Source organism: Periophthalmus magnuspinnatus, chromosome 18, assembly GCF_009829125.3.
Source record: "Periophthalmus magnuspinnatus isolate fPerMag1 chromosome 18, fPerMag1.2.pri, whole genome shotgun sequence".
Classification (NCBI taxonomy): domain Eukaryota; kingdom Metazoa; phylum Chordata; class Actinopteri; order Gobiiformes; family Gobiidae; genus Periophthalmus; species Periophthalmus magnuspinnatus.
The window spans coordinates 6,001,196-6,012,300 of NC_047143.1; the positions used below are offsets into that span (position 1 = coordinate 6,001,196).

Here is an 11,105-nt window from a genome sequence, read left to right on the forward strand (position 1 = left end):
TCCATAGCACAGGAGCTTGGTAACTGAATGCTCTCCCTCCCACTGTACTTTTGGACACTCTAGGAACCACTAATAGTCCTGCATTCTGAGAGCGGAGTGCTCCGTTTGGCTGGTACGGGACAATAGCATCTTGCAGATAGGATGGGGCCATACCATTTAGGGTTTTGTATGTCAGGAGGAGGACTTTGAATTTGATTCTAAGCTCGACAGGAAGCCAGTGCAGATATTTTAGTACAGGACTGATGTGGTCTCTTGTTTTAGTTCCTGTTAGGACTCATTTTGGACCAACTGGAGGCTCCTTATAGTACTTTTGGGGCAGGCGGCGAGCAGAGAATTACAGTAATCAAGTCTGGAAGTAACAAATGCATGGATGAGTTTTTCAGCATCATTTTTAGGTAAAATATTTCTAATTTTAGTTATATTTCGCAGGTGAAAGTATGCGGTTTTACAAGATAGGTTTATATGGGCTGTGAATGAGAGATTTTGATCAAATAGGACTCCAAGATTTTTTACTGTAGGGCTAGAAGCAATACTCACATTGTCGAGTGAGATTATCTGGTCCGACAGAGAATCTCTTTGACCTTTGGGACCAACGACAGTGACCTCTGTTTTTTCAGGATTTAAGAGCAGGTAATTGAAGGTCATCCAGGTTTTGATGTCCTTCACACAGGCACTGAGTTTATCTATTTGATCAGTCTGATTTGGTTTCATTGATAAGTACAGCTGAGTGTCATCAGCATAGCAGTGAAAATTAATGCCATGTTTTCTGATAATGTTACCCAATGGCAACATATACAGAGTAAATAGGATTGGACCAAGCACAGATCCTTGTGGAACACCACAGGCTACTTTAGAACAGGGAGAGGTGCTCTGGTTTATACTAACAAACTGGTCCTATCTGATAGATAGGATTTAAACCATTTGAGGGCGGTCCCTCTGATTCCAATGTCACATTCTAACCTCTGCAGTAGAATGTTGTGATCAATGGTGTCAAACACTGCACTGAGGTCCAGTAGGACCAGGACTGAAGCCAGCCCGTTATCAGCAGCTAGTAGTAAGTCATTTGTTACTTTAAGCAGAGCAGTCTCTGTGCTGTGGTGAGCTCTGAATCCAGATTGAAATTTTTCAAATATATTATTGTCCTGCAGGTGGCGGCAGAGCTGTTTCACCACCACTCGTTCTAGAATTTTTAAGAGGAAGGGAAGATTAGAGATAGGTCTGTAGTTGGCTAGTTCATCAGGATTTAAGTTAGGTTTTTTCAAAAGGGGTTTAATCACAGCATACTTAAAGGACTGAGGAACGTAGCCATTTTCTAACGACATATTTATTATGGATGGAATCTATTATTAGGGGGAGGGCTTCTTTGAGGAGTCTGATTGGAATAGGGTCGAGCAAACAGGTTGATGGTTTGGACGACATGATGGCTGAGGTAATCTCCACCTCATCAACAGGAGTAAATTTATCTAATACTATTAGAGGATCCATGTGGTATTACAGACTGGATTAGCTCAGAGCTGAATTTTGGAGTAACTTTGTTGATTTTGTCTCTAATGGTTGTAATTTTGTAATCAAAGAAGTGAAGAAAGTCATCACAACTAATGTTCGAGGGGATAAGAGACTCATTAGCAGTGTGGGAGTTTGTCAGCCTGGCTACAGTGCTGAAATCTGGGGTTATTTTTGTTTACTTCTATTAGATTTGAATAGTATCTGGTTCGGGCTTTCCGCAAAGCAGCCTTATAAGTGAGCAGGCAGAGCTTCCATGCCTTCAGAGACTGCTCAGAGCGCGAGCGACGCCAAAGCTTCTCTGTGCGTCTTACATGTTGTTTGAGTGTCCTGAACTGTAACGTGTACCATGGAGCCGGAGGTCTTGGTTTAATGCTTTTCTGTTTTAGCGGAGCTACAACATCGAGAGCAGATTTTAAGGTGAGCATTGTTCTGTCAACCAATTGATCAGTGACAATTGGATTAAAATTATTTTCATTGTCACATGACATATCTTTCAGTAATGGCTCAATAATTTCTTTAAACTCTGTAACCAATTTATCTGATAATGTTCTTTTCATTATAGTTTTTTTCTGCGGGGCTGGATAGTCTTTTAGAATAAATTGAAAGGTAATTAAGAAATGGTCAGAGAGTATAGAGTTTTGAGAAAGGACAATTAGATCATTAATCTCAATACCATAGGTTAGAACGAGATCTAGAGTGTGATTGTGACAGTGAGTCGGCTTATTCACACTCTGGGTGAAACCGATTCCATCCAGGAGCGCGCCAAAAGCATTACTGAGGCAATCACTGCCGTTGTCTACATGTATGTTGAAATCTCTATAACAATCCATTAAAAAAAGGGAAAAAAAAGAAAAACTATAACAATCCTTTCCCAATGCAAGACTAAACTTGAAATGAAATCAGAAAAGGGCCAGAGAAGTACACGGACTCCGACATCGATTTAGCCAATTCACAGACTGCAGCTATCTGTAACTTAACCACCTCTGACTGACCGCGCCGAGTATCGTTACCCCCTGTTAGAAACCTGAAAAAATCTGAGGGGTTTATTTTGAACACATTCAGATAAAACAGTTAGGATCAATTTCATTGTTTCTGTTGAACAAATCTTTATCCAAATCACTATGCCTGAAGTCCCAGGGCCTTGTGTACGCTTGTGCATTGGTGACTCCGCCTGCTTCAGAAATGAAAGTACAGTGACAGTCCAGTGCAGCTGGAGACAGCAGAGTCCAGACAAACCAAACCATGCAAGGTAGGCCTTCTCCACTCTGCTTTTAAAGGAAAAGACTTGGCTTTTACAGTTGTTTTTCCAAGAGAGGAGATGCATGTTGTTCAAACTCATTTTTCTCATCCATTCATTTCTGTACCAATGTGAGCGCCCCCTGGTGTTCACACAGGCCATTCACTACAACAGAGGTGGAAAGTAACGAAGTACAAGTAGTAAAAAAAATTCTACTTAAGTAGATTTTTTTTATCTAAGTAGAATCTGTATTTTACTTAAGTACATTTTTACAGTGGATACCTTTTACTGTTACTTCACTACATTTGAGAGCAGTATCTGTATTTTCTACTCCACTACATTTTTGCACAGGACTGAAAAGTAAAAAGTACTTTTCATATGATTTGAGGGCTTATTTTTACCATGTTTGTGGTGACATCTTCATTATAGTTTTTGAGTTCAAGCTTCGACTTTGAGCAAACAAAAATAAACACACAAAATTCATAAGAAAAATTAAGATATTAATTTGTATTGATACTGTTGACCAAAATATGTATCATTTTTATCAATATCAGTACATTTACACAACACTCGTGTGAAATACTTTAACTTTTTACTCTTAACATAACTTTTTAAATGGGTACTTTAATACTTTTACTTACATGGATTTTTCCATGTGATACTTTTACTTAAGTAACTTTTTACCTCTATATTTGTACTTTTACTTAAGTAACAAACTTGAGTACTTCATCCACCACTGGACTACAATTAATAAAGTGTAAACTACAGTACAAGTATTTGCTACAGAAATGGCCTGGAAATCACAAGCCACAGACCTTTAGATAAATGAATGTGAGTGATTGTTTGTGATTTGTTGTTCGTATGTTTGTTTGTGAGTGTGTTATTAATGTGATGTAACCCAGGGGACAAGTGAGTAAAGCAAAGGACAAAAGCAGCGTATAGTGGTAACAGACAAAGTTTATTCAGACAGTCATGATAAAAGGCTTTTCTTTTGTTTATATTAGGTTATTAGCTTCAAAACACAACAAATCTGTACTGAAATACAGAATTTAACTGAACCTTATTAAACTAAATCACAACAGAACCAAAATTAATGTGACCAAATAATTACTTAAATATTTCAAATAGGAGCTTATGTTTAAACAATTAATAGAGTTGTATTTGTAATAATAATAATAATAATAATAATAATAATAATAATAATAATAATAATAATAATAATAATAATAATAATAATAATAATAATTTATCATTATTATTATTATTATTATTATTATTATTATTATTATTATTATTATTATTATTATTTATTTCCAAAAGATATCTTAAAATGGCTGACAGTACCTTTAAATTATAATAGTTTCTGGACTATATTAAAATATGCTGTGTGTTAGAGTTGAGCAAATAGGCAAAGTCCACAGCAAACAAAAAATAAAGAGATGAAAACCAAAGCAAACTCTATATAGGCCCAAATAATCATTAAATAAAACTAAGGGGAAAACAGTGACTGGCTCCTGAGAAAAATGAAGGTTGTGCAGTAGAAAACAAAGACATTATCAGTACATGTCAAACAAGGCCCAGCTTACAGTTAATTATCACATAATTGAAAAACCTTAAAATAAACACAAAGCAGCAACAAATTATCCAGACTGGACTGGAGGTCCGAGGGCGACTGGTACCTAGTGAATATGTGGAAGTTATAAGTTACAGTGTTGTCTATTTTGAAAGGTCTTTACCTCATCTCCAGCCTTTATGCAAAGGTCCCTCCCAGAGCTGAAGACGGGACTGTGGTCTATCTAAATATCAATACATTATTGCTTGTCTTTTAACTTCAGTTGTAATTGCTTGGATTATTTTTACATTGTCTTTTAGTTCAATCTGAAGACTTCAAACTCTCCATCTTGACTGCACTCTGCTCACAGCAATAAGGAGGAATGAAAGGATTGGATTTCCTTCACTGTCGTTTAAAACCTTTGCCAGTCCCACAACTTCCTGAAAAGCTCAGATTAAAGTCTAACTTGAGTAATTGAGCTTCAGACAGAGCAGTGCCCCTCGTTAGCATCATCACAACCCCAGCGAACTAGGGAATGTTGACAACATCCTCTGCAAAGTATCAATTCATGGGTTTCAATCAAAAAAATGTAGTTTCCTGATTTGAAGAAGGACCTTTTCTCATTCATAAGATATAATACTTTGTTTTGAATTGTGTTATTGCTACAGCGACAGAGGGATGCTGTCATGCCAGACCCTTCGAATCAGGAAGGAATCTTTATGCCTGAAACCCATGAAGATAAAAATACTTATTGGAATTATGAATCATTAAATATAGATTAATTATGATGAACCCTGGAGATTTATTTATTTATTTATTTTTTAACAGTTGAATCTTTCTCAGTGGTTCTGTATCATGGCCACTAGATGCCGCCATTTCACTTCTTCTTGGGGGAATTTGAGCCACTATAATAAGACTCAATCACTGACATATTTTCTGTTTTATTCAGAGCCAAACTCGCTGAGAATCGTCCTGCTGGGGAAACACGGCAGTGGGAAAAGCAGCCTGGGAGAAAAGATTTTCAGAGTGAGCTACAGGAGCGACTCAAAGATCCGAAGCGTTCAGACTCACTCCAGGACCTTGAAAGAGCGCAAAGTGACGGTGATCTACACTCCAGGGGTCGTGGGAACCCAGGGCGTGGGGTGGCAGCGCGCGGAGCTGGAGGGACACTGTGAATGGCTGAGCTGCCTGGTCCAGTGCGCTCCGGGGCCTCACGCGCTGCTGCTGGTGATGCCCGTGCAGAGGTACAGAGACAGGAGCAGGCTGTGGTGGAGCACATCAAGACACAGTTTGGGGAAGAGGTGCGTCCTGGGAAATAATTTAAAATGTCTATGTTCTATATTTATTATCTATCCTATAGCACAGCCAGTATATTGTAAGTTCTAGCTACTTTAAAGCTGCAGTATCTGTGTAATCCCAGGTCTAATCCATAGTAAAAGCCATGGATCAATCACACCTGGACTTTAAAGCTGAATTACTTGATTTTCACACTACCAGGGCCGGCCCAACCTATAAGCAGAATAAGCAGCTGCTTATAGGCCACCAGAGGGCCCCCAAGAGCCCAAATATTTAGATTGAAAATAATATATCACGCTCTATTGGACACAGGGCTTGTGTGTTTACAGCAGCCTAAATATCCCTCTCAAACGATTACATTTGTTTTATATCTATAGTAGCAAAATATCTGTCCATTTGTTTTTGAGTCGGGCAGAGGTGAGGGCAGCTCTGTGTTTACACTGGTACAAGGACCCGACATAATGTAAATTTAAGCCCACTGTCGCCAACTGGAACAAAATCCACCAGAAATGAAGAAAAAATGTCTAGAATTTTTTACATGTTAACGCCCCTTATATGTTTGTGTTCTGTTCTTGTGACTGTGGTAGTTGTGACATTCTGGATATTTTCAGTCTGATGTTGGTCACATAAACACAAATACAACTGGTCAAGGTGATGAGAGCAGAATTATAATGTTGTCAAATGTGAATCACCAACAGTTGAGCCAGGGGCCCCACAGGCAAATTCAGCTTTGGGCCCCCTGAAAGCTAGGGCCAGCCCTGCCTAGCCCTCACAAACCTTTTGGTAAATAGTTAATATCCACATGCATAAATCTGTGCATAGTTTTAAAACATCTTTTTTCAGATGGTAAAGTGAAACTGTGGTGGACCGCCCAAGCTCAGCCAATCAGAACGCTGCTCTCTGTGCTTACTTCCAGGTTCTAAGTGGCAAAGCCTCTACCACAAAAGTAAAAAAAAACAAAAAACAGAACTAGTTCTTTTTAAACAGTCTGCAGTGGTCCACAGTTTTTCCTCACTTACCTCATGTGTTCAGAGCATCATAATTATTCACGGCGATGAGTTTAACAACAAGCACTGGACCAAAGAGCGGCAAAAGGAAGACCCACAGCGGAGCAATGAGTTTCAGGTAAGATTTAGGGCTTAATGATTATGACTTTTGTCTGTTCTGTGCAGTGGTGGGTAGTTCTCAATTACATTTACTCAGTTACATTTAATTGAGTAACTTTTGTAATTGTACTTTTCAGAGTACTTTCACTGCTACTTAAGTAATAATTTTGTTGAAGTAACAGTACTCTTACTTGAGTAAACATGTTGGTTCCTCTTCCGACTGTAAGTGAATCTACAAGTGACAAAAGCTTTATCTTGACAATATTAAATTATTTGAACAGCGCTCCTTCAGATGATTTATTTTTTCACATTTTTGTGTCTGTCCTTTGAAAATAACAGATTTTGTGCATTGTTTAGTTATTTTTTTAGTTTTCCTTCAAATAAGTTTAACTCCAAATGATATAATTATAATTATATCAGATGTTATGTTCCGACAGTTCCTCTTTTAAGTCACTCTTAATTGAGTAGTACTTTTACTTTTTTTTCAAATGAGTAATTTATTGGACCACTACTTTGTACTTTCTACTTGAGAAATAATATTTTGAAGTAACATCACAGGTTTCTGCAGAATCAATGAGTGAAGCACTAAACCCTGTTAATCTGAGATGAGATAAATTTGATTTCATTTGTAAATAATAGATGACCAATGAGTTCCTTTCATTTCACATGTATCACTGAAAATAACAGATCTGATTGGACGACCGGGCTTGAGACGCAACGGAGGACGAGGGGATCAGACTGATATCAATCTGTAGAAAAAATACAGAGAGATATTATTCTGGATTTGCCAGGCACATTGATGATACTTTTTTGAAGTTTAAATTAAATGGAAATTACTTCCATATTATTTTGTTTCTGAATTTTGTTTTTATGATTGTATTGTGACCTGAATAATCATGACTACTAATTAACGTAATCATCTTGACACCCCTAGGTGGAAGCGATCCTGAATACTGTGGAGAAAATGGTTGATGAAAACCAGAAGTATTTAAGCAATGATGCTTTGGAACAAGTAGAGCATGATATTCAGACAGAGCAGAGCCGCATTCACACTGACAGCGGCTTGAGCCTGGAGGAGAGCAGAGAGCAGGCCAAAAACTCTCTCCTCGATAGATACATAGACCAAGCAACAAGATGCCCGCCTTATGCCAAATATGCTGCAGTTATGACTGGAGTAGCAGGTGTGGCACTGGTAGCTATATTGGTGCTACCAAAAGTGATGAAGTTTTTTGCAGAGAAGCCCCCACTGCCCCTTCCCCTCCCCCTGCCCATGGTGCCCATAGAGCCCCCTGCTCTGCCAGATCTCCCCCCTGCACCTGAAGTGATCCAAGAGGTTGTCCAAGAGGTTGTCCCACCCGTGATATCCGAGTTTCTGAAGTCCATTCTGACACCACCAGAGGACTACGATCCATTTGACCAATTCAACTAGTCTTAAAGGAACTGTGTAAGATTTTGATTTTAGATTGTCACAAGATAAAAGGTAAACATGTTCAAATCAAATATAGTGACTGATAACAATTATAATGCTGATTTAGTCTTAATTACAAAAATACTACACATGATGGCTAAGTTCGTTATGCTATAATTTGGTGTTTTGGTTCAAGACAATTATAAAATCAGAAAGCAGAATGAGCCTGACTTGAGGTGCTTCAGTCCAGTTGGTTTAAACCTGAAAAAAAACTGTCTCTGATCTGAATGGTCACAACCTAAACCCCAGCACCTGCAGCCAGACTCTACAGTTCTTTAATGTAGAGTCTGGCCGCAGGTGCTCTACAGTTCCTAATACCTAAATTAAAACTTACACCAATACAGCAGGTCACTGCTTTTTCATGCAACTTAATGAAAAGGCATATTATGATTTTAAATTCTATAAACATGACAAAACTGTGCACCCAGATGAGTTTCAAATCAAATATAGCTTTTACTGATAACAATTCTAATGTAGAGTTATTCTTAAATAGAAAACAAGTGGACATGGTAGTCTATTTACCTGTTATAATTTGGTGTTTTGGTTCTCAAGAAGATTATCCACTCAGAAATCTGAATGAGTCTCACAAGAGTTTCAGGGCAGCTGTAGAATAGTAGCTTATCACCACAGAGTATGGAGTGAATGAAAACTGCACTGTATAGCATCTTTGAGTGTTCAAAAAAGCACTACATAAACTGAATACATCAGTACATATCATTTTAATACTGCTATAACTAATTAGAATTTGAGTGCATGTGTAACAGTAACAGCCAGTGACTCATTCGAATGCCCACTAGAGATTGTATATGTATATATATATATATATATATATATATATATATATATATACACACACACACATATACGCATGTCTAAAAACCTGGTCCCTGTTCCATTCACTATACAGAAAACACCAAAGGAAGACCAAAATCGGTCACTGTTCAAATGCACAACAAACAGATGGTATTTCAGCAAACTCAGATTTATTAGAAAAACTGAAGTAAAACATGGACAAATGACTAAAAGGGTTTTAAGAGGGAGTATTACACTTCTATGAGGTATTAACTGCTAAAACATAACATTTAGATCACTGTGTTACATTTTATTGTTTTGAAAATGCTGTATTCCCGGAAAACAATGTATTAACACATTTACTAAGTTTCACTTTTATTTTCTGAGGCTGAGTCTCCTCTCCCTTTGCCACTCCCCATTCAGAACGCTATCACAACACAATCAGCGTGCATCCCGCTAATGCAACTACTGCACATCATGACGGGTTTGTCGCGTAGTGCATTGTATCATGCTTCTGTATATTTATGGAGAATTGTTGTGGGAGCATGGGTGACGTAGGCTTATGGGCTGAGCATTGGAGAGAATCTTGTTAAACCAGAATCTTACAATTAACCACATGATTTTAATGAGAAAACATAACATGGCAGCAATAAAAATAATTTGCATAATACTCCCTCTTTAAAATGAAATAAATCCTCATTTCATTTTGACAGCTCCTTGCCAACTCCTGATATGGTAATTTTCAAGAGTCACAGTAAATTGATGTTCCAGTCTTTTTTCTCCCATCTCCATAGCTTCTCCATCTCACTTCCATTCTTCCTCTACTTTTCCTCACAGAACAGGTTTGGGTTGCTGAGTAAGGAGAAGTCCAAATCTTTTCTTTAGCGTGACCCTGTGTCTGGAAAACTTGTCATCTGGAGAAAATCTAGCTGGATGCGCCGAACTGGTTGGCTGACCGTCTGGAGCCACTTTCTATAAAACAAACATGGACATGAATAAGACCCAGTAGAGACACAGGGAGGGCATCTGAAACACAGGAACATTTCAGAACATGTTTGTAGAGGTCTGGACTACAGGGTTAGCTGCTTTTACATAGAATAAGACCCCATAGAGACGGTTTTATTCAGGTTTATAATACCAAACTAATAGCATGTAGATTGAAATTTCGATTTAATAACAGCCCATTTAAACATATGTTTTTATTTTTATCATAACACACCACTAACGATCAGAACAAATTATTTTTGCAGTATATGGCTATATTTGTTTAACTTTTTGGTTTCAATTCGTCATAATATGAATAGTTTTGGTACATATGTAAGTAGTGGCATTAAAACGACCCTCAATACATGTTTTAAAATGCAAGTAAATTACAAGACTGGCAACATCGCAAAATAAATGAAAGTGTATTTATTTCACAACATGAGGTTTGAAATAAATATACACTTTAACAATCACAACAACAACACGATGCTACCAGCTAACTACCTTTAGCGTGTAGACTCTGTCGCCATTTTCATCCTGATAATACTGCAGAAACATCTTGATCCGACGCTTTTCTTGTTTCCTCAAAGGCCAAGAATGATTTAAACTTTATATTTTTAACCTAAATCGCTAAAAACGCGCTGTGCAGTGTTCAAGTGTTCTTTCCACGTGTGACGGAGACTCTGAGCAGAGCGGATATCCGGTGAAGAGCGGATATCCGGTGAAGACTGCCGCTAAGCAACATGGGAACAGTTTGTTACCCAACCCACGAATCTACACTGCCATATTTTCTTTGTAAAAATTGTCATCATACATATGCAGTATGCGTAATAGCTGCACAAATATAATTTGCCATTTGCCAATTACGTTTTTTATTTCTTCACAAAATAGTTCAAACATTCTTACCAACTTAAAACTCGTATTTAGAATTTGTTTTAATTTTCTCATTGGGCAACATGAGAATTAATTACATTTAGAAAATCTTACAACAGAAACAAACGGTTAACAGAGGTCAAATAAGAGAAATACATGAAATCTCTAAATGATCCAGCCCCAACCATTGTTGTCAGGGCAGTGGTTGGCTGCTCTTGTGGCTGACAAGCTGGCACACTGAGCACATTAAAAAATTTTATCTTACATTTTTTACTTTACATTTTGGGATTT

At 37.7% G+C, this 11,105-nt stretch overlaps 1 protein-coding gene across 1 annotated transcript; it reads right to left on the reverse strand.

Annotated features, from left to right (window-relative positions):
• Positions 1 to 9,771: 9,771 nt before the first annotated feature.
• Positions 9,772 to 10,610, reverse strand: nop10 (NOP10 ribonucleoprotein homolog (yeast)). The gene is made up of 2 exons (XM_033983800.2): positions 10,446 to 10,610; positions 9,772 to 9,929 (listed from the first exon to the last, which is right to left on the reverse strand). The coding sequence occupies exons 1-2, from the start codon at positions 10,497 to 10,499 to the stop codon at positions 9,789 to 9,791; spliced, it is 195 nt and encodes a 64-aa protein (XP_033839691.1). The 5' UTR covers positions 10,500 to 10,610; the 3' UTR covers positions 9,772 to 9,788.
• Between the last annotated feature and the right edge of the window lie 495 nt (positions 10,611 to 11,105).